The following is a 23,844-nucleotide window of genomic DNA, read 5'->3' as shown; positions in this document are numbered from 1 at the left end:
GTCACCCTGGGAACCTTAAATACTTGTTTTTTTTTACCATTTCAAATTTGTTGTCGTATTATCTGAGAAGCATTTCACCTACCACACACCTGAGGAATATCCCACTTGCTCAGATCTTAATGCCATATATATTCCCTTGGGTGCCATCTGGGCAGACACTCTCTAATTTGTCTCCTTTGCTGTAGAGTTGACTATTCAGAGAAAGGAGCATTAATATAGCCCAGGGATGGGGAACCTGTGGCCCTCCTGATGTAGCGGGACTTCATCTCCCATCATCCCTGATCATCGGCTATCCTGGCTAGGGCTGATGACAGCTGTGGTCCAGCAATACCTGGAGAGTCACAGGTTCCCCAATGCTGGCACAAATCACGCTCCTTCCTCTGAATGGCTGTCTTACATTGTCATTGCTTAATGCTTCACAAACATTTAATTCCAATAATGTGTGCTCTCATTCCAGGGATGAGGGATAATTTCTTGGTGGTTTCCCATTAAGTGTTTTGGACCACAATTTACTGTATCTGGCTTTCAACAACCAAGAAATTAGCACACAGCCCTTAATGCTGAAAGCTTTTTTACACAGGGCATCATCAGCGCTCTAAGAGGAGACAGTTAATATGGTATTACTTAGCTTAATAGGCTCTCAGGAAACAGAGTAAGGTCAAATCAGCTAAGTCAAAGGGGCAGTCCCATTCCAGCTCAAGCAGAACAGTGGCATGAGAAGATACAGGGAAGAGGGATTAGCCTTTTGACATTTTATATGCAGGAATCTCTCTGAGAGTAAAATGGCTCTAGGCCAGTTCTACTCCTCTGCAACTATAAAATGGTATCTGAGACCTGTTTGGGGCGCCACCAATTTACAGCCGACAGTAATGTATTTTTTGTGGTGGGGATCCAGAGCTAAGCAGCGCTGGTTCCCAGCACAATACAAATGACACAGTGTGTGAGCAAGGCAAATGAGAGCCAGTGTGGTGTAGTGGTTAAGAGTGGTAGTCTCGTAATCTGGGGAACCGGGTTCGCGTCTCTGCATGCAGCTGCTGGGTGACCTTGGGCCAGTCACACTTCTTTGAAGTCTCTCAGCCCCACTCACCTCACAGGGTGTTTGTTGTGGGGGAGGAAAGGAAGGCAGAATGTTAGCTGCTTTGAGACTCCTTAAAGGGAGTGAAAGGCGGGATATCAAATCCAAACTCTTCTTCTTCTTCTCTGCTCACACAAGATGTCAGTCAAACAGTATCACAGAACCCAGCTCAAAGGCCGCCCACTCCTCTGACCTGGGCCCATCACTTAGCAATGTAGCTACCATTTCTCACGTTTTCATTTTAAAACCAAAAGTTATGATCTTTTTTTTTTATTAAAAAAAAACGAAAATCAGCTTTCATGAACAGGGTGACTTCAATGACATCCCTGTTGTTGCCAAGAAACTACAAAGCAACATGCTTTATCTTTCCATTGCTCCCTAACTTTGTTATCCTGCTTTAGGTTGCTCAGACACTCATCTCTAATAAATACATCCTGAAGAGAGGGACAGGAGACGTTTAATCTTAATTTAGCAGCTTGCTTTTCTGTCTCTAACCATGAGTCAGCCTGAGAAGCATGTAGAATTTAGAAATAAAGTAAGTTAGTCTCTCAGTACAAAAACAGGAACATTCCTGTTAAAGATAACCTTTTCTAAGAAACCAGAAGCTTTTCTTTTAGGAGTCTTAGGTGCAGAGATTCCAAATGACCAGAAGAGACTATTTATGTATGTGACTACAGCTGCCCAGACTTTGTTAGGTCAGAGATGGGAAAGAAAATACAGCCCCTACCAATGGCAGATAAAACTGATGGACCACACTGAAATGGCAAAACTGACCAGAAGAATTAAGAACCAGGAAGAATAAATACTTGTAGTTGAAAGCTGAATTATGGTCTTTTAAAGATTTGATAAAATTGGAGTAAGAGAAGAGAAGCAGGAAAAAAATGTTGGCATAAGGATCCACAAAAGGGGAAAAGGGAAGTCAAAGGGGATTTACTGCTTATATTTTAATTATTTTCTTTGTTGTTGCTTGTAAACCTGAAAATGCAAAAATAAACACTCTCTCTTTTTTAAAGGAACATTCCTATATCAATGCTGGCTAATTCAGGGATTGAAATGGAATTGCCTCTTTATTGGTGTTTAGTTCCTGCACTAGAGGAATTAGACACAGTTAATCAGCTTAAAACAAAAATAGACAGCAATGCAATGGCGGAGACTATAGTGAACCACAGATTGTGACATTTAAAGGACACAATCACTATACAAAGATTTTTAAAAGTTTGACAATTTTTTTTAATAAATGCAATGACAAAACACAAATAGAACATTTTTTTTTAACAAGACATCTCTCACATGTTTGATGTTTATAGTTATTCAAAGGGTGAGTGACTGGCTGGCTGTGTTTTTCTGGGCACCGTAGTGCTCTGGTCAGCATCTAGCTTTACCGATGGTCACATCAAGAAACAGGTGGAGAATGATGGACCAGACCCTAAAGAACAGCTGGCAACCACTGGCCATTGTAGGGCTAAAGGGTGCTTGCTAGAGGGGTGGACTGGAGCCAGGGTCTGCTAGTTGCTGATCCCTACTGTAGCTGTATTGTATTAGACAGTGTATTCAAAACAGTTAAAAGCAAATGTGGGGGGGAAGACTCTCAGCACCCTTAACTACAGTTCCCAGGATTGTTTTGGGGTGGGGGGAGCCATAACTGCTTATGTGGTATAATCACATTTTAAATGCATGGTGCGGACACGGCCTTTCTTTTTCTAACATTTGTTCTGGAAGAAGCACAAGCCCCAAATAATAGGCTGAACAGGTCACGGAGTCCATTCTAAATCTCAGTCCACCACTTATTTCACTCTGTTTCTCCAGTGACAAAAAGGTGCACATTTTTGGAAGACTGGAGCATTTGGGCCGCCCGGTCAACACCCACCACCGCAGCCACCTTTTGAGCATCGTATTTTGAGTAAAGCACTGTGCAGGTCAAGGTAGCCTCTTCCTCGCTGACTGCCAGCTTCATCATATTGCAGACCTCACTATAGAAATGGGGATAGGTGGGCAGTTCGTAAAAAATAAGGTTCCGGATGCCTCTAATTGAGTACCTGAATAAAGCAAACAAACAAGAGGGCACAAAATGATTAATATGCAACCGGGCAACACAGAAATCCCTTTTTGAAACTTTAACCATTTATAGATGAAACAGAACACAGCCCCTTTTTTAATTTAACAGACTTGGGATTTCAACAAGGGAAATGGGACTTCCTGAACCTGCCCCCCCCCCCCCCCCCGGCAGTGAAGCAGGATTAAAAGTTACAATGCAGAGAGGTAGAATAGATTCTGTAGACTGCTAGCCACCAAAAAACAGGGTCTCTGGATGCCTGAAACCTTCCTGCAGCTATTTGATGAACCTCCTCCCTCCCCACCTTATTTTTGTATGTTTGGCATTTGTTGGACACCCTATATCATAAAGGTATCTGGTCGACTTTCAGTGAATAAGTAAAAAACAATGCAATGCAAAACAAACAATCAAACTGTTATCTACATAAATGCAAACAAAAGCAAACCTCACTGTACCCCCCCACCCTCATTAAAATACAGATATAAATGCTGAGAGGCCCAGCCTTCAAAATTTAAAAGGTTTGGGTGAATCAAAAGGGCTTCAGTTGGTGCCCCAAAGATCACAAAGGTGGCATCATTTTTATAAGGAAGGGCTGCGGATTCCTATTCAAACATCACTCCTCTAGTGGACCAGCAAAGTAACTGTTAGGATATTTCCGTTCCACCTTAAAAGGGAGCAGGCTTTGTGAGTCACAGAGTCTGCGTATTTCCTGTTCACAGGATGTTTTCTGTTTTTGATAGAGCTGTTGTCTCTCTCTCGGTGCCTGAACACTGAAGTAGGCGGTCATGTTTTTTCTTTGTTCTGACCAACACTGAATAAACTTAACTAATGCTCTCCTGCATGCATCTTTTGCTGTGCAATATCTGCTGATAAGAGCGTGCATCAGCTCTGGAATGTGGCAAGCTATTTCTGGAGCTCGTGTCGCTAATTGCTGATACTGCGTGTCTACGGGAGATCAATGGACGTCCGGAGGCGACGTGGGGCCATGATGGACTCCCTGGCAGTATCCCAACAGTAACATCCCCTAGGTCCCTTCTCCTCTTGTCAAACTGGGTCATCTCTATCCACCTTTCTTCTTACCACTTAATCCAGACTTCTGGAACAAGGGAAACTTCCCCATACCAAGTCCGACCTTTGGTCCATCTTGCTCAGCCCTGTCTACACAAGGGGTTGCCAACCTGGTCCCTACTGCCCACTAGTGGGTGTTTCAGGGTTCTAGGTGGGTGGTAGGGGGTTCTACGGCACAAGCTGAATCTTCCTTCCATCGAGCGCTGGTGGGTGGTAAGGAAATTTTACTATCAAGAAAGATGCATTAGTGGGCAGTAGGTATAAAAAGGTTGACTACCCCTGGTCTACACCGACTAACAGCAGCTCTCGGGGATTTCAGACAGAGGTCTCTTCCAGCCAAATCTGGAGCAGTCACAGATTAAACCTGAGACTTGCACTCAAAGCACATTCTCTACCAGTGAGCTATGGCCCTTCCTTGTTATTAAATAAATAGGTACAGCTTTGGTTCAAAAGGAAGTATACACAGCATCACATAATGATCAGCTGGCAATGATTTTCAAGACACATTTTACCTTTCTATGGGAGAAATATGAGCCCAAGAAACACCAGTTATTAACACATTCAGAAATCAAACCAGAAGTGTACTGTCTTTGAGCCTATATTTATGATCTGTGGAGCAGCATCTACATTGATGGTGCTGCATAGGTGATGAAAATAATACACATTTAAGAAATCTTCCAGTGCTGTGTGAAAAATTCCACATTTTTAGCCTAATTATGAAGCATTATTAATTTTTGGGGGGGAGCAAGTATGACCTCATGCACCCTCTTCTATTAAAGACTTGGACTTTAGCAACCACCCCAGCCTACCTTTTATAAAAGTGGAAACGCTCCGTGAAAATCAGAAATTGCTTCACTCCCTTTAGGAAGAATTGCCTCGCTCTGGAAATGCCAGATTTACTGGTGTATTCACAGATGTGCACAAAACTCAACTCCTCCTTCTTGAAGTAGTTCCGAAGGCGCACATAATCAAAATACGACGGGACGTAGATGAGTGTGTGCGACATGACGGCATCGCGATTCTCAGGCAACACTTTCTCAATGAAAAAATGAAACCTGGTTAAGGAAACATAAGCACGTTATTCTGCTCCAAAAAAAATAAAATAAAAATAAAAATAAAAATTCCCAGCATCTCACTTAATGCAAATGTAGAATATATATCACACACAAACACTCTCTTTACGTTGTAAATACACGTCTTACTCAACACACTGCAAAAGGGACCATTTTGAAGGAGCCGAGTTCCAATTTATTTCCTACATAAGGAGAATAAGGGAAAGATGTCACCCTCCTCTCACTCGGGAGAGGTTTTATTAATGCTGCTTAATACAAAAGGAGGGTCTCCCCCTTAACTGATATGCACAAATGTGTCTTTATGACTATTTTTTACATGCACCACAGGCTATCTTATTCTTGATCGTATTTTCTAGCGAAAGCAATAAAAAATCTTATTAAAAACATCGTAAATGCATATAAAAATGATTTATACACAGATCACTAGAGTCTTCATAGTAAAATCACTGCAGACAGACCACTAACTGCATCTAACATTGTGTGGAGTCTCCGCATTTTTACTATTATTCATATCCCACTTTTCCTTCAAGGACCGCAGGGTGACCTATATGGTTTCTCCTGTCCCATTTATCTATGCAACACCCCTGTGAGGTTGGTTAGGTGGATAGATGGTGAGGGGTCAAAGGACACCCCACGATATTGTGGAGACTGAGTGGGCACTTGGCTCTCAATCTTTCTTGGTGAGCTTTGCTGGGAGCAGGGGGAATTTCCACGATGGCAGTGATTACGTTGCTCAAGTGATGGGAGATGCAGTCCAAAACCCTTGGGAGGGCATCAGACTGGGGAGGGATGTTGCAGCTGCAACGCAGAGCACTTAACCATAAGGAAACGTTTAGGAGGCCTCCACAAGGCAAGTGTCTAACGCCAAAGGAAAATAATTGGGACCGGCAACAGAGTGTTTCAGTGCAGAGTTGTTCAGGGTTGCCATCTTCCAGAGTTCCATTCTCTGGTTTTCTATTCTCTCCTGGTATGCCCCACGGAGAGCCTCAAGGCCCATAAATAGCAACACCCTAGAGGTCCCGGGCCCTAAGGATGTTAGATTAGCCTCAACCAGAGCCAGGGCCTTTTGAGACCAGGGCCCTGCAGGATCTGATTTCTTTCCGCAGGGCCTGTAAGACAGAGTTGTTCCGCCTGGCCTTTGGCTTGGAACCAGCCTGATCCCCTTCCCCTCTTTCCTTTTCCTTCTGTGATGGAACCCCTATTTGGGGACTTCCCTGGCTTTTTTCTGGCCCACGTAGGACCAGTCTGGATAGTTGGGCCTTGGTAAAGATTTGATGTTTTCATCCCCAAAAAGTTTTTGATTTGAGTTTCTACTGAAATGAGGCTGCATTTTAATGTTGTATTTTAATCTTGTTTTTAAGCTGTATTTTAATCAATTGTTTTTATATCTGGTGTTAGCCGCACTGAGCCCAGTCTTGGCTGGGGAGGGTGGGGTATAAATAATAATAATAATAATAATAATAATAATAATAATAATAATAATAATAATTGTTATTATTATCTCCCCACAGCCCTGGCAGGTAGCAATCTTTGCTTACGGAGTGTGCCCAGTCCTCATTGTGCTGTTTCTGGGGTCTGCCCGCTAGGCTTCCCTGCCTGCCCCCTGGCTAAAGATTCACTGCACTTTGGCAAGGCTTGAGGTTCCCTGCTGACACCTCCTCCTTGTCTGCAGATGGTGCCGTTTGCCTGCATAAAGATCAGTGCTTGGAGAAGGAGTTTGCTATTAGTATATAGGACTGAGGTTTCTATAGCACCGCAGGAGGTTAGCAGAATATTCTGGTGTGCATAATGTTGCCATTCAGCAGGCTGTGTTGGTTTCCTTGGATTTTTAAATTTTATTCCCCCGCCCACTGCCTGCACACACACACACACACTTTCCACAATGCTACACTCTACTGAGCACCAAATCTCAACCTGATGTCAGAAGAGCACAGCTGAAACGACCACATTACCTGGCATCTATTGCAGAAATGGAATTTTCTGCTTCCAGCTTGCGAAAAACATGTGGAAGCTGTACTACAACGTGGCTGATAGAGCCCTTCAGAGGTATGTTCCTTACCGCTACCTGCAAGAAGAAGCAAACACAACAGGCAAATGAAGGCAATGTTAGACCAGACAGGTTACATCTGAGATCAACTCTCATGGAAAGGATAAGAGTTGGCTTGCCGGCTTGGAACAGTTTGGTTCTTCATTCCCTCTATTACCAGCACTCAGGCATGAGTGCCATTGGCTTATGTAACCCAAACGCTCCCTCTGCCCAAGGTTTGCAAATGTATAAACAATATTTTCCTTGCTCAGGGGAGTAAGAGATGCAAAACAGCCTAATGAGGACTGAGCGTGCTTCGTAGACCCAGAACACTGGCTGCCTCTTGGGGTGGAAAAATGGAAAACTACACAGGAGGGGGAAACAGAATGGAACATCCTATAAAGGAGGGGGACACTGAACTGGAACTGCAACATGTTCCAACCAAAAAAATTTACAAAGAGTTGGAGTGTGTAAAGAAATACATGGAAAGATTTAGTTTTGGAGCTTAAATTTAACATGCGATAGGTAAGATGCGCAAGGATACAAGACAATATCATGACATATATGGAACAACAAATACAAACTTTTGTTAACACGATGAGTAACAATATTAGGTTGAGAAGATCACACATGGGAGAAGGGAAGTAATGGGAATGGGGGGAGGGAGCTATAGGACAGCATTTGGAAAATTGTTAAAGATATATATGTGATTTAAGAGGTTAAGAACAAGGAGTTAAATGAAGGAGATTAACATGAATGAAAAGCAAAGTCATGTTCTTGTTTGTATTATGGTTTATTTTGGTTGTAAAATCCTCTGGTGTAAAGAGTGTACAATTTTTTAAAAAAATAAAAACTTAAAACTTAAAAAAATAAAAACAAACAAACTGCAATTTCCAGGAATCACTGAAGGATGTCATTGCCCTTAAAGCAGAATAAAACCAATATAGAACTGGAACTGCAACATTTTATTGTACGTCCCCCTTGTCTACTTTAGAATCCTGTTCTCAACAGCAACGGACAGCCGGGTGCTCTTAGAAACAAGTAGGGCATGGCGATGACAGCTACCTTCATTATTTAGCTTTAGCAACTGGTAAGTTGCCTTACCAGGGATGCGGGTGGCACTGTGGGTAAAACCTCAGCGCCTAGGACTTGCCGATCGCATGGTCGGCGGTTCGAATCCCCGCAGCGGGGTGAGCTCCCGTCGCTCTGTCCCAGCTCCTGCCCACCTAGCAGTTCGAAAGCACCCTTAAGTGCAAGTAGATAAATAGGTACCGCTTTATAGCGGGAAGGTAAACGGCGTTCCGTGTGCTGCTCTGGTGCCGGTTCACCAGAGCAGCTTCGTCACGCTGGCCACGTGACCTAGAAGTGTCTGCGGACAGCGCTGGCTCCCGGCCTCTAGAGTGAGATGAGCGCACAACTCTAGAGTCTGTCAAGACTGGCCCGTACGGGCAGGGGTACCTTTACCTTTACCTTTAAGTTGCCTGTGAAAAAGGACTCTTCATTCAGCTGTCAAGGTTAGCAGTACTTAATAAGGCCATTTGTCTATCCTCCTGAACCTGCTTAATCCTTTTTTTAAAAACCCTCTAAACTAGTGGCCATCAACTCGCCAAGGAGAGTGGTGAATTTGACAAATAAATCAAGAATTGTGGGGAAAGGAGACCCTTCCTTCTTCCTGTCTTGAATCCAGTGCCAAAGAAACACTTCCTTTTAGAGGGAAGTCTCCTGCACGCTATGCTTTCTCTTTGTAACTCTAAATTACCATTTAAGGGAGGAAGAGAGATAGGGTTGTGATTGGCCCCAGGGATACTAGTTGCCAACCCTTATTTTACACGAACAAAGAAGATTTGTGTTGATGCAAGGAAGATAGAAAGAGGACATTACTGTTGAGGGCGATGCCTATCAAGGTTTATATCTTTAACGAGACAATGGGGGTGGTGGGATATTTTAACAAACAAGCTTCAATATCAGCTTGGCAACAGGAGACAAATGTAATAACTGGAGGCAGCAATAATCTGAGGTCAGCTTGGCTGGAGACATTAAAACACATTAGGAATGGGAAGATTTATTATCTGTAAGTCCATAAGCACACACCCTCCCATCGCCCTTTGCTGCAAGGTCATGTTGGAAGGCCAATAAGCCTTCTTCACTTCTATACAAGGGCTATAGATACATGTGCACACTAACCTGCCCCCTGTAATTGAAGCAGTGCTTATTGAAGATGGAGTTGATCTGTGGATCCTGGAGGGCGCTGAACAGCAGCGTCTGCCGATAATACTTGGACCAGTTGTTCAGACTGAACATTCGCACCCGCGAGAAATCCACCCCATGAGACTCCAAAGGCAACAGGTTAATGTGGTTCATCAGGTGCTGTGAGCAGATTTTAAAAAGAAAAGAAAGAAGTCCGTCAATCTGGATCGGTTTGCAAGAAGAGGAAAATCAAGGAAAGAGAACCCTAAAAAGTTCATGCATTGCACTAAAATGAGCCACGTGAATGGAAATCTGAACTATTAAACTCCTTTCCTGGCTGAAACTGAGCAGCGGATTTGGCTCACTGGTAGAGCACCAGTTTGAATACAGAAGGTCATAGGTTCAATCCTTGTCATCTCCAGGGAGAGGAAAGTCACCCGTCTGAAAACTTGGGAGAGCCACTGCCAGCCAGTACAGAATTGTTTGTTTACTGCCCTTCATCCAAAGACCACAGGGCACTTCACAACATAAAAATACAACATGAGAACACAAAATAGGTAACGAAACAAACAAACAAATCAATAACCCCCCTCCCATGAGCACATTTTAAAGGCCATAGATTGTTTAATCAGCCAAAGGCCTGGTGTATAGAGAAACATTCTCGCCTGGCGCCGAGACAATACTGAGCTAGACAGACCAAAGGTCCGACTCAGTATTTGGCAGCTTCCTTATGTTCCTAACAGCTCTTTGGCTGTTGTTGCTAGGAGGCTTTTGTTGCCTCTCAAGCTCATTTCTGGAAAATCGTTCTGCAGCATCCAAGAGACTGTCAACGATCACTGCAGCATGTGTTTAGTGAAACGAGGGTCATTCGACACCTGGCTTGCTCTAAGTGCTGTTTGAACCATCCAGTGTTAGAAACCATACAAAACGAAATCTTTTAGTTGGTTCTAATGTTCTCAACTGGCCCGCAGGAAATAATATGGTACAAGAAGAGAGCACAGGAGCTATTTATACTGCTTTTCATAGTTTCCACGACTTTGCAACTGATTTGCCCTTAGAAAGAACTCCCCACTATTTTCTAGCATGACATCAGAAGAGTTGGCTGGATCAGGCCAGTGGCCCATTGAGTCCAGCATCCTGTTATCACAGTACTCAACCAGATGCCCTGCTGGCAGGCTTCTCATAGACATCAGTACAGCTGAACTCTACCAATCTGAAATTCCCAGAAACTGGTACTCAGGGCATAATGCCTCTGACAGTGGAAGTAGAGAATAGCCTTATCCTCCACAGATATGACTACAGTTTAATTCATTCTGGAAGTCAGTTCTTAATCTGAAACTGTTCTTAACCTGAAGCACCACTTTAGCTAATGGGGCCTCCTGCTGCTGCCGCCACTCGATTTCTGTTCTCATCCTGAAGCAAGTTCTTAACCCGAGGTACTATTTCTGGGTTAGTGGCATCTGTAACCTGAAGCGTCTGTAACCTGAAGCGTCTGTAACCCGAGGTACCACTGTAATCCTATTTTTAAAGTTGGTGGCCATCGCTACCTGTGGAAGACTTGCCAGGAGAATTTCTAAGCAATGTGCTACTTCTAGAGGGAAGCCTTGCCTGTTGAAGGCAGTCCAAAAGGAGAATCGGTTTCACTAAATTTTAAGAATGCATCCGCACTCAAGAAACCCAGAACACATGTCTCCATCCCATGAGTTCAAACTAAACACCCGCATTTCTCAGTGTTAAAATCCGCTGGCTGTTTACCGCATTACCTATCTTGTCAACCCTGTTCGTGAGGCATGATATGCAAGGGGAAAGAGTAAGAATGGGTAAGGAGATGCATTACCAAAACATGCTCCCAGTTCTGCATGAGGTAGATGTCGGCCTCATCGATGATAAGAATTTCTATAGACGAGAGGAAATCATAGTCTCTCTTGTTCTCTCCCTCAGCTCCAATAACAGTCCTCAGGCCAAGGGGAGATGCAATGATAATATCGGAGGAGTAAAAAGGCGCGTACAGCCGTATGCTCTTCTGAAGAACAGAAACACCTGCCGAAACACAGACAAGCAAGCCAGTCACCAGTCAGTCATTATTTCACAGAATCCCAGAACGGTTGTGTATAGCTGTTCCTTTGTCTCTGAACCATCACAACCATTGCACCTGATCACAATGGCTGTGCATGTATGGGTGAGTTGTGTGAGCATGCAAGCGTGCACAGAAACCTCTGAGTGGATGCAGCTTACTCTACAAAAGGCAATGATCACATGTGTCACTCTGCCCAATTTGTCTCTGAGAGCCAGTGTGGTGTAGTGGTTAAGAGTAGTAGACTCGTAATCTGGGGAACCGGGTTCGCGTCTCCGCTCCTCCACATGCAGCTGCTGGGTGACCTTGGGCTAGTCACACTTCTTTGAAGTCTCTCAGCCCCACTCACCTCACAGAGTGTTTGTTGTGGGGGAGGAAGGAAAAGGAGAATGTTAGTCGCTTTGAGACTCCTTCGGGTAGTGATAAAGCGGGATATCAAATCCAAACCCTCCTCCTCCTCCTTCTCCTCTGGTCCTAACCATTGCTAGCTAGGGTTGCCCATGAGGGAATGCTGCCCTTGGGATAGGCCCTAAGTCAGGGATGGGGAACATCTAGGCCCTGAGTGTATCTTGGCCTGCCAGGCCATCTTCCCCAAACCTATGACCATCCACCCATCAGCTGACATCACTGGTGACACCAGCTGACAGGCAGGGTTTAATCCTGCACTGGTTGCATGATCTTGTTCCCAGCAAGAAATGCACAGCCGAGGCAGCAGAACGAGATCAGCATGAGACTAGAGACTCGAAGGGGAAGGGTGAGGGAAACTCACAAAGGCTCCTCTCCCACTCCCATCAGAGTGAAAGGCATTTTGACAGGTGGGCAGCCCTGCCCACTCGTCAAATTAAGTCTGCAAGGCAGATCCTGATAAAGGCCTGGCACATGGAGTAAAATATGTTCCCCATCCTAAATGGAGGCACAACCCATCTCCATGCAACCACCGCCATGGTGTAAAGCCCACTGGTGGGTCCAAATACATGGAACCAATAACATGAACTGGATAGTAGACCTTCCTCCAATTCCCTTGTTTGAATTGGGATCAGCTGCTTCCCTGATTCCAAACACACCTACAGGGTCAACATTAAGTGACACTTAATGCAGCAACCAGTATCACAAAAATGAACGCCAGCCATGTTTGTCACTATGGTGAAGAGAACTTCTCTGCTTCTTTCAGCATGCCTAGTAAGTAGGTAAGACACATTTGTACAGGGGAGGGAAATCCTGAAGGGAACCATTTGGCAACCGGACTTAATCAAAAGGAACACCATCAGCGGCAGTAATGACGCACTACTTGCATCTCTTGGCTGTTAAGATTAAGCAATATCTTTCATGAGACAATACCTTCAAGTAACATTAAGTTTTAAAGAAGCCTTCTCATAGCAAGAGTCCTAGACATCAAGCCACAGGGAAAGACTCTGCCTAATGCACCGATAAACCAGCATGAAATTGCAATTTCTGGAAGAGTCTTGACGCTTTCTGTTTAGCCAACATTTGGACTCACTTCACCTGGGGAGAGTACAGCAGAGCTCAGCTGAAAGCCCCAGGCATTCTAGCTGCACAATCACCATTTTGCAGACGAACACAACATCTAGATCATTTGCTGAATTTCTGCTTTTTCCAGTCCTCAAGGGCAACAAAGAAGAGTGACGGTTACAACACTGCCATCAGATTCCATTTCGGTTTTCTAGTTTCAGCGCAGTGCAGGGCTCGTTAGGGGTTCAACAACTCTAGAATAAGGGCTGCCTCCACCTATGCCTCCACAACGATTATTGCAGCTTCCACACCTTGGCATCCACAATGTTTATTGCACACCATTGCAGCTGGGGTGTGCTTGTGCTGGTGGTAGATTAGCAGGCTGCATGTTCCATACAAAAGCATACAGCTTTGCTCTATGCTTACCAAAGTGTAGAGTTAGAAGGGACCTGGGAATTCACCTAGTCCAATGCGCTGCTCAGTGAAGAATCTGCAATGCAGGGCGCACTCCTGATAAATGGCTGCCCAGCTTCTGTTTAAACACCTCCAGCAAAATAAAAGTCCACCACCATCACACAAGGCAATCTGTTCCATCCTCAGATAGCTCTTTTATCATCTGGAAGCTTCTCCGAATGTTTCTAAGTTCTGGCTTCAGCAGCAATGGAGAACCCGTCTTCTCCATTTTCTGTGTGATCACTCTTCAGATATTTAAAGACTGCTAACAACCCCGTCTGGAGAAGGAACTGGCAAACCACTCGAGTATTTTGCCAAGAAAACTTCATGGACATAAAAAAGGAGATGCTCTGAGAAGAAAGTGAGAGTTTCCAAGGCATGCTCTGGTTCATGGGGTCATGGAGAGTCGAACATGACTAAGACAACTAAACAACAACAAAACCCCTTAATCATCTCTCCAGGCTTTACACATCCAACTCTTTCAACTGTTCCTCATAGGTAATGGATTCCAGACCCTTCACTATCCTAGTTTCTCTCTTCCCTGGGCACTTTCCAGTTTGTAAGGAGAAGGCATGGCACAAATTATTATTAATATTAATTTATTATTATTATTATTAGAATTTTTATACCACCCTATACCCAGGGGTCTCATTTTAAAAGGGCCTAGGATATCAATCAGATCAACCAAAGGCCTGGTTAAAAAGGAACGTTTTTGCCTGGTGCCTAACGGTGTATAATGAAGGCGCCAGGCGAACTTCCCTGGGGAGAGCATTCCACAGATGGGGAGCCACTGCAGAGAAGGCCTGTTCTCGTGTTGCCACCCTGCGGACCTCTCAAGGAGGAGGCACATAAAGGAGGACCTCAGAAGATGTTCTCAAGGGTATTCCAAAGATCACAGCACTGCCACAGAGGACCAATGGACAGATTTCCTGTTTTGCACAGAGCAACAACCAGCTGATTGAGAAGAGGGGACACACTCTCTGTGTCTAAGATTTTGACTCCTGAAAAACCAGGGCACGGTCCAACTTTGCGCAGGGTAAAGGCACAACTGGACCAAAAGCAGCACAAGACACAGCTGCATACTGCTTCTGTCCCTGCCAATTTCTCCATATTGAGCACGTCTTCCCATGGTTGTGCAAAGCGTTTTCTTGTGCGCTCCAAATTAGTCCACATCCACCTCTTCTTCACTTTTGAGGAGGAAGGACAAGTGATGCAGTTCCTAGGCAGAAGTAGGTGGCAGCGAGGAAATACACCAAGGCATCTACTTTTCAACCCTGCACAGTGTGGCTGGGCCCGTAGCTGCTGGAGCTATATATCCAGTACAGCTCTCAGTGCTGATGCTCAGTGAGGTTCCGAATTAGCCTGCATCTCCCTACCATCTTTTGTTACCTTAAGTCAATCTTGCCGTAGAGAGACAAGGGAGATGAGAGCAGTTTAAAAGAAACAAAAAGGAGCAGGATATAAGGTCCTCCACTGAGCTGAGTTATAGCCGAATGAGACCACTGGCCCATCTCTGCCAGTACTGTCTACTCCGCTTGGCAGCAATGTCTCAAGCAGAGGAAGGAGAGCATGAAAGACAATTAAGTAGCGGCAGCTTCATCCATAATTCTGAAGCACCAATTGTTTTGAATCACATCCAACCCGCACAATGTGGTCCAGCTTGTGCATTTGCCTCAATGTTACAAGCAGGGCCAAGCTTGAGCCCTTTGTTGTTGTTTTTTAAAAAATGGTTCTGCAATCAAATTTTCCATGCAAACTGTTTGCAACACAATGGAATTTTCCATGGAAAAAGAGTGTCCATTTCTGAAAATGCATTGTTTCTCAAAATTACGTAGTAACAAGATGAACAAATATGCTGTTACAGTGGCGTAGCGCGGGGGGTGCAGGGGGGGCCGGCCGCACCAGGCGCAACATCTGGGGTTAGGGCACGCAAATCCACGGGTTAGGGGGCGCAAATCCACAGGTTAGGGGGCGCAAATTACTTGCCTTGCCCCGGGTGCTGACAACCCACGCTACGCCACTGTGCTGTTAGTGAAACTGGGAAAGTTTAAAGGTTGCAATGTACGTTTTTCAGAGTACTATTTGTAAAAAAGCATAAATGCATGCACGCACATACAATATAATTGTACAGCTTTTTCAGCATGCTGAAATTAGAATGCTAACAGTTTTTGGTGTTGTCATTATAATGTCTTAAATATTTTCAAGTATTTCAATAATATCTGTAAGGCTTTAAATGAAACATCTAAGCTGCATGAATTGCACTTGACTATTTTTCCCCCACTAAGGAAATTGTTCCATACAAATACTTTTGGCAACTGCAGAAAAATTAGAGATAGTTATTCAATGTACAAAATTTACACTGCATGCTTTGTAAAACATTATTACCGCATACTAACTAATCAGAAAGCAAACATGCTAAACCACATTTAAATCATTTTTGGGCACTGGAATTGTTTCCCCAGCAAACCCACATCACTGGCAACTGGTAAAAATATTGCAGGTGTGTGTGGGTGTGTATGGCTTGTGGAAGATTATAAACAGAGAGATCTAAAGCAAATGACATACACAAAGTAGTGGGGTTAGCACTTTGTGCTATCTTTTTCTTTTGAAATCACTGTTTGCAGCACTACACACCAAACCACACCTGCAACTCCTGCATCTGATGAAATGGACTGTACTCCACAAAATGTCATAATAAATTTGGTGCCAATTGACTCCTTGTTGTTTTTCCTAGAAATGAAGCAGCCCTAAGGAGTCTAAGTGGTAAGAGGGAGAATTACATTTAAAAACAAGACAGTGTTGGCTTTACCAAGAAAAAAAAAATCAACGCAAAAAATTGAATACTATTTTGGAGATATGGTGGGCTTCCACTGGGCATTCAAAAAAAACCCCTAAACTTATAAAACATGCTCAATGCTTTGAACTATTTTTTAGAACAAAAAAGGACTGATCTTAAAATGTCAGTACCTAGCCTGAAGTGGTCATCAATGTTCCCAGCAAAGACAGCTTCATAATCTTCTGGCCTTTTCAGATTGGGCGGTTTCTCTTCTGGATCTGAGCCAAACTCCCCCTTGAACCGCTTTTTGTTACTAACATCAATTTTCTTTTGACTTGTCGATTCAAGGAGGCTGATGAAAATCTGCACCACGCGTAAAGCTGATTCCCGGAAGGGCACCACTATCAACACCTATGCAGGGAAATGCAGAAGCAAATCTATTTTGAGTAAGAAATATTTTTCAAAAGAAGACACACAGAAAGTGAGATGCTATATTGTAGGTATTTAGGGCTAGCCATTAAAAAAAATATGTGCCCCTCATCTAGCTTTAGCTGACTGAAAATACGTATTTATTTGCAGAATTTATATCCTACCAAACATACAACATAAATTTATCTTTGTACCCAGGGCAGCTAACAAAGTAGAAAAATAGGAAAAAAATATTGTAATGAGAATAACTAGCACAACAAACTAAAACAGCAATTGTCTGTTCAAACAGTCCAGTGAAAATCAGAGCTGTTCAAAGTTGTAAGTGTTAAAATTTACCGTTCTAAGAAGCACGGGAAAACAGTAGAAAAAAATGCCTGGTGCCTAAATCACAGTAATAAGGGCATTAGGTGGGTCTCCCTGTGGATGGCATTCCAAAGGTGAGGAGCCACCGATGAAATGGCATTTTATCCTCAGTGGTGTTGGGTTGGATAATGGTCTCAGATGATAATCTCAGTGAGCAGGCAGATTACTGCTTGAGAAGGCAGTTCAGTAAATACCTGGGTCCATATATATGAATGAGAGCGTTCTAGATAACTATACAGAAATAAGGAGTGTTCTCAATGGGATATACTGAACAATGCCATTCATTATCAAACTCCCTGTCCCTGGCATTTGAGCATTAATATGAAGATCTAACAAACAAACAAAAAACATACCCAGTGTTATGATACAAGATTTAAACATCCTCCAAGGAATAGATCCTGGAGATTCCACTAACGTTTTCTACTCAAGTCCAAAAAGAAAATTGGTCCATCATTTGCTACACAAGAGAAGCAAATACTGGGTGGAATCAAGTAAAGTCTTATTGCATGATGATTGTGGACTCATGGACAGTTGGCCAAGCATGGGCACCTTACAGTTTCCAAGTTGTAAGAGATTGAATAATTCCCCTACTGGTCAGGGATTCATAGGCTGATTTGAAGGGACGCCTTTACTGTACAATGGCAGCTCTGTTTAGGGAATACCACATACACCAAGGCATGTTTTCCATGCAATGACGACAAATTAAGGAAATCCTTTCACCTTTGGTCTTGTGAGTCCTTGATCTCTGAAGCTATCATCGTCAGTCCCAGGTTTTTGGTCCCTTCGCTTGGCATTATTGCCAAGTACTTGGGCATTTGCCTTCAAGACGTGGTTCAGGGCATGCAGGCAGTAGACTTGACGGACTTCTTCCCCGTTGCTTAAAGCAGTCCTCTCTGGGTAGAACAAGTCCTTGTATGAATTCATGATGCAGAAAAGCTCTTTCTGCAGTAGAGTAAATGGCTGCTCTTTTGATTTCACCTGTGTGGAAAGGAATGGGCTGTTGACTTTAGGCCAAGCAGATGCTAAAGGCTTTCGAAGATGAAGCCGTTTCAAATCAACTTCTTTGTCTGGCTTAACCATTCCGAACTTCTCCAATTTTGAAGAAAAAACTAACTGACCCAGTGCTGGCCACTAGAAAGAAGAAACAAACACAACATAAGGTTAAACACAACTCCTGTTAATAGTCTCAGATACGCTGTAAAAGACCCTATTTCTCTTTTTTTACAGGGGATGAGCACAACACATTCAGAGATCAGTTAGCAAGTTTTGAACCAAATAAGGAATAGAAACCAACCACAGTGAATATGAAATAAATGTACATTATTACCTTGACTTGGCTGGTAGATTTTGAGCATGCAAGAATTTTATCTATTTGTTTTTCTTCCAGTTCTTCTTCGACATGACACTTAAATGGATCTGTGTGGAGAGATAAAAACAATGTTATGAAAACTAGACTCTGCTCTACACATTTTTAAAAGAAATCTGATCAGAAGGTGGAAATTGCTATCACAATTATGAATTTGTTAGACGTCTGTCAGAGATCTCAAATGCTACATCAAACAGTAAAAGAAGAAGAAGAAGAATGTAATCATAAAAGAATCTGGCATGACAAGGCAATTCTACAGTATAGAAAACAACGGCATGGCTAAAGGGGAACTTCTGCCTCACCCCAATGTGGTAGGACTCCAGCTCCCATCTGCCTCAGTCAGTGCAGTCCACCTCTGTTCTACAATGAGCATACACATAAACCTTGTTGTCAGGGAACTGCCATCGGTTCAAGGGGGAAGAGAGGAAAAGCCGGATGGATGACAGAGAGCCCCCAAAGATCGTGGGAAGCAGCTCCTCCTCAGTGGAGGAGAGTAACCACGCCTCCAGTGGAGAGGAGCTTCAGGGCTCAGAGGTGCCAGGACACCTTGCCTGGGCAAAGTGGGGAGGAGAGAGGTCCTCCGTTACCCACGCCCTCCTTGCGCAATAAGCTTTCATGCTAAGAGGGGAGGCACAGACTGGGCATCAAGAAATTACTTTGCTGGGGAAGGTTTAAGGACCGCCCACTCACGGATTCTGCCAGTGAATGAGCCAGCCACGGGAGAGTGGCACTCTGGACAGATAAAGTTTATTTTGGCATCAAAAGCAAGGCTTCACAGCTGAGCAGGGAGGTATTTGCCTGCTTGCTCTCGAGCAACCCCTTGGAACCATAACACTTGTCATTCCCCAAAAGAGGAACACCCATTCTCAAGAGGTTTGGCAAACCCAAGCAGGCTTTGGAAGGAATGGCAAGAGATTTTTTCCACCACCAGAGAACTGAACTTAGTGACAATAAAAAACAAATTAGCTTTTAGCGTTCAAGTCTGATCTGCACAATTGATGACCTCTTAAGTTAAACGCAGCTCGCTATGTGTGGTTTGCCAGATGCAATGGCAAACTCTTCTTTGTGTAGTTTTAATCAGGCAGCATAAAGAGGAGGTTCATCTGACTTCAGGTGGAAGGCAACAGGTTCTATGGCTCATCAGCTGCTCAGATCTGCTTTAAATCAATTTCTCAAGGTTCTTAGGCTACATTAAGGAATAATGTCCTCCCCTAGGCAGCAACATATGAACCTATAACCAAGACCATCACAGCTCCAATTATATAATACAATATAATAATATATATATTACATATAAAATATCAAGAATCCAGCAAGCAGTAACCAGAATTACTAAACCTTTTAAAACATAAAGGCATAAAAATGACCAAAATTTCCTTAAGCAATTGAAACAAGACTCTAAAAAACAGTAACAACCATAATAAAAATCCTCTTAATTTAAACAGGTACAGATGAAGCCAACCACACATTCCTTGGGAGTTCTATTGGGCAGGGGCCACCACTGAAAATGACCTGTTTCTAGTGTCTGCCAGTTTAATTGGACTTAGTGGCATGCCAATGAACAGGGCCTCCAAATTCAGCCATAGGGTTCAGACTGGTCCAAAGAGGTGAAGGCAGTCCTTTGAGATGTCAAGAAGCTTGTATGTAGGTACTCTCCCCCGCGCAAGAAACAATTAATATAAAGACCATGCATTTTACCTTTTGCAATATCTGCAGAACCACTGCTTTCTTTTCCATCTGCAGAAGGATCACCGCACTCTTCTTCTATGAAATTGGTTTCCAGGCTAAACTCAGATTCGTGCTGCACGTCTGTGAATTCTTCAGTAGCTTCATGTTTTAGGTCGCTAGAAGCCTCTGGATCTCCAGGTTCCTCTTGGCTGTTTTTCTGCAGTGGTGCTTCTTGATCTATGCCAGATCAAAAAGAAGAAGAGTCGTAGGTTGTATTCGTATGAGAGCTGTGGTTCACAGAATTTGAGATGCGCTGGATTACCTGATTCTGGGGGGTCAGGCGCATTGCTGTCATTGTCTTCGTCCTCCACTTCTCCCTCATCTTCTTCGTACTCATCATCACTGCCCACTTCTGCATCACCTTTGTTGCTTCCTCCTTCTGATTCATCTTCATCATCCTCACTGTCCGAATATGGAGCAGTTTTTAAGGTGGCCAGTAACTTGTGATATACTGAGGCTTGTTCAGAATCATTCTCTGTGTCACTTTCTGAGTTCGACTGCTCAGAAGTGTCTGACTAGAAATGGGGAAAAAATAACCCAGAACATATAATACAAACATACTGATACAGATTTTGATCACTGGATGCTGAACCTAGTATTACCTTCTATACTATTCTATCCAAATCCAGCTTTTATATGTCAGCAACTCTCCAAAGTTCACAGGCTGAGGGGTTTCCTTCAGAACTTAGGATCTCATGCATGTAGACTGTCCTTCTACAACATGGTGCCCTCAAGATGGGCAACTCCTGGCTGTGTTCAGCTGTAGCCTGAAACATCTGGAAAGCAACAGGTTGGAGAAGACTGATGCGGACCACTTGCATCCCTTCCAATAGGGATTCAGGCCTCATCATGGGACTTAAACTGCTAATAAATATTTCAAGTGTTAAGAAATCCAACTTATGGGTGAGATCCAATGGCACACCACGGGCCGTGACGGTACTTCTCTTCTTCCCCTGCACCCCTATCTGCTCTAGGGTATCCCTCAACTCACTGGAGCAGATGTTTGGGACTTGTGGGGAGCTGCAGGAAGGAGGGAAAGGAATTCCCATTTGCAACAGCAGAAATGTGTTGTGCAAGCGGGATGGGTTGGGGCAGGGATAGAGAATGAGCTGGAGCCAGAGGATGGGACTGCTGAAGTCCTACTCTGTTATTACTGCAAGCTTCCACAAACCCTCCCCAGCTTTTTCAGATTCTCAGATTTGCAAGCTTTCCTCTGAAGTCACAAGTGCTAGGACAGGAATAGAGAACCTGTGGCCTTTCAAATGTTGTTGGATTACAATCCCTACAATGCTCGACCACTGGCTGTGCTTGGCTGAGGGTGATGTGAGTGGAGTCCAACAAGATATGCTGAAGCCTAGGTAAAATACCAGGCGCTAAAGCAGACACATAAAGTCATAGAATTGTGGAGTTGGATGGGACCCTGAGGATCATCCAGCCCGAACCTCTGCAATACAATACAGCTGTCCTATACAGGGATCGAACCTGCAACATTGGCACTATTAGCACCACACTGAGCTATCGAATTACACTCCAACCAGGGATGGAAACAGCAAAGGCAGTAAGGAGGGATGTGCTATAGAATTTGAACTAACTGTGTTAATACAATTAGTCAGTTTTCATGCATTAGCATTTCCCATTAATTTATCCATATAAAAAGAAGCATGTTTTAAAAAAGGTAGGGTCACTCTTACCAGTTCACAGATTTGAGTTGGTTTTTCTTTCCCAGAAACCCTAAAAGGAAACCATTTGAATTTAAATTATCTTTAGCGACTGATAGATAGATAGAAGAAGCAAATTAAAAATAACCAAAATGGTGTGTGGCTTTTAATATTTGGAGAGTTTAGCACAAGAAGATGTGAGCATTACTGAGCATAGCTGCCCATCACAACTTAAAATGTCCTGACTGGAACCGGAACAACAAGAGATTTCCAAAAGAGAATAATGTTTTAAGAGTTCCTTAATGCTTGCACCACTCTACTGTGTGCAGCCTTTGCACACCTGTGTGGACACCACCTGGGAGCTGGAAGGAGATCACTAATGGCTCAAAGCTGAACTGCACCTTTCGAAAGAGAGGAAACTTTACAGAAAGCTGTGATCAAACCATCCCAAGTGCGTTGTCCTTTCAGTGCCCCAAATGGCTGAAGGAAAAAAAGCACCAGTCCCAGATTATTATTGCTGCTGCATCACCTAATACATTGTGGAGAATCTGGCACTGAATAATTGGAAAGGAGAGGAGGAGCCCAGCAATACAGTTATACTGGGTATAAGCAATAGCTTTTAATAAGCATGCTTAGTCAGATGTAAGCCCCACTGAGCTCTATGGGGCTTAGCCCCTGGTAAGTGTGCCTACAACGGCAGTCTAAAAGATTTGTGGTGGATCGCACAACTCTTTTGCCCCATTGCTCACTCCTGTCAAACTGTAGTGTTTGCGGGGTTTCGAAGCACTACAGAACCATGCAAAAACAGTGAACAGAGGTTGAGTGTGGGATAAGTGTGCACACTATGAGGAACAGGGCCTTGATCACAACCAGATGCCCATGGGAAGCCAGCAAGTGGTATCTGTTCACAACAGCACTCCTCTCCTGCGGTTCCCAGCGAGAAGAAACACAATGGTGCATCTGCAGCAGCACAACCGGACACCTTCATCTGCCCCAACTGCAACAAAACTTATCTCTCCAGTATTGGTTTCTACAGCTGTAACCTTCTACAGGCTCTGTAACCTTCCAACAATTTGCTGTCAGCCCCATAGGTGCATTCCTCCATTGTCTCCCGATACAGATGGATGCTGACTGGACTGCCTCTGACTGGGGAGGCAATATCCTCTGCATTCTGGGACAGATAACTAAAAACTTTCTGCTCTCTATCAGTTGTGAGAGATGGAGACACAGGAAGAAAGGAAGCAAAGGCCATTGAAAAATGAAAATGAAGACATATACTCAGCTATGGATCACTGAAAATGCTGCAGGAGTGGGGAGAAGGGCATTTAGGACAGCCAAAATCCGCGGAGCAGTCTGCCTTAGCAATTCAGTCTATGTGAGGGATGGGGAAATTGTGGCTCTCCAGACGTTGTTGGACTCCAACTCCCATCACCCTTAGCCGGCAGGGCCAGTTACCAGGGACGATGGGAGTCGTAGTCCGACAACACCAGGAGGGCGCCGACTCAGGGAAGGCTACTGTAGGGAAATCGTTGCAGGCAAGAAGCCTCATCAGCAAACAGATCCTTCACCTTTCACCTTAGACGCTATTCAAACAAGCCCCGCTCACCGATCGTAGAAGGGGTGCTCCTCCCCGAAATCCTTCAGGTGCTTCTTCTGCTTCTTACTCAAGCTGCTGATCAGCTGCTGCTGCCGGCGAGCTTTCCTCTTCCCCATGTTGTCGAACTTCCTGCTCCGCTTCCCACGTGGATTTCCTCCCCTGCCGCTTTACGGCCCCCCAAGTCCGCCTCTTACGACAGTGGGCTGGGCTGAATCTGCTGTGGGTTCCTTGGCTCCTCCTGGAGGAGGAGTGGCTGGTACCTGGCATGTAAGGGCTTATAGTTAGGGTTTTTTTTACACCTTTACGCAGAAGTTTCATGGGGTCCCATTGAGCTTGCTGGCAAGTAAATGTGTTTAGAATCGCAGCCCATATCTGTTATCCCCCCCCCAACCCCGGTTCGTTGAATGCTCTCGTTAATACACGTATTATTGAGACAGTTCTAGGGTTC

General features: G+C 44.0%; 1 protein-coding gene across 1 annotated transcript; it reads right to left on the bottom strand.

Annotated features, from left to right (window-relative positions):
- Positions 1–2,076: 2,076 nt before the first annotated feature.
- UTP25 (UTP25 small subunit processome component) lies at positions 2,077–23,820 on the bottom strand. Its single transcript, XM_028724755.2, has 12 exons — positions 23,406–23,820; positions 21,833–21,872; positions 20,404–20,656; positions 20,112–20,318; positions 18,375–18,463; positions 17,768–18,178; positions 16,447–16,666; positions 11,320–11,522; positions 9,480–9,662; positions 7,222–7,334; positions 5,006–5,251; positions 2,077–3,111 (listed from the first exon to the last, which is right to left on the bottom strand). Exons 1-12 carry the CDS (start codon positions 23,510–23,512, stop codon positions 2,865–2,867), a joined length of 2,319 nt encoding a protein of 772 aa, XP_028580588.2. The 5' UTR covers positions 23,513–23,820; the 3' UTR covers positions 2,077–2,864.
- Positions 23,821–23,844: the final 24 nt, after the last annotated feature.

Source organism: Podarcis muralis, chromosome 3 (assembly GCF_964188315.1).
Source record: "Podarcis muralis chromosome 3, rPodMur119.hap1.1, whole genome shotgun sequence".
In the NCBI taxonomy this organism is placed as follows: Eukaryota; Metazoa; Chordata; class Lepidosauria; order Squamata; family Lacertidae; genus Podarcis; species Podarcis muralis.
The sequence above is the reverse complement of the archived record's forward strand: the minus strand, read 5'-3'. Positions and strand labels throughout refer to the sequence as shown.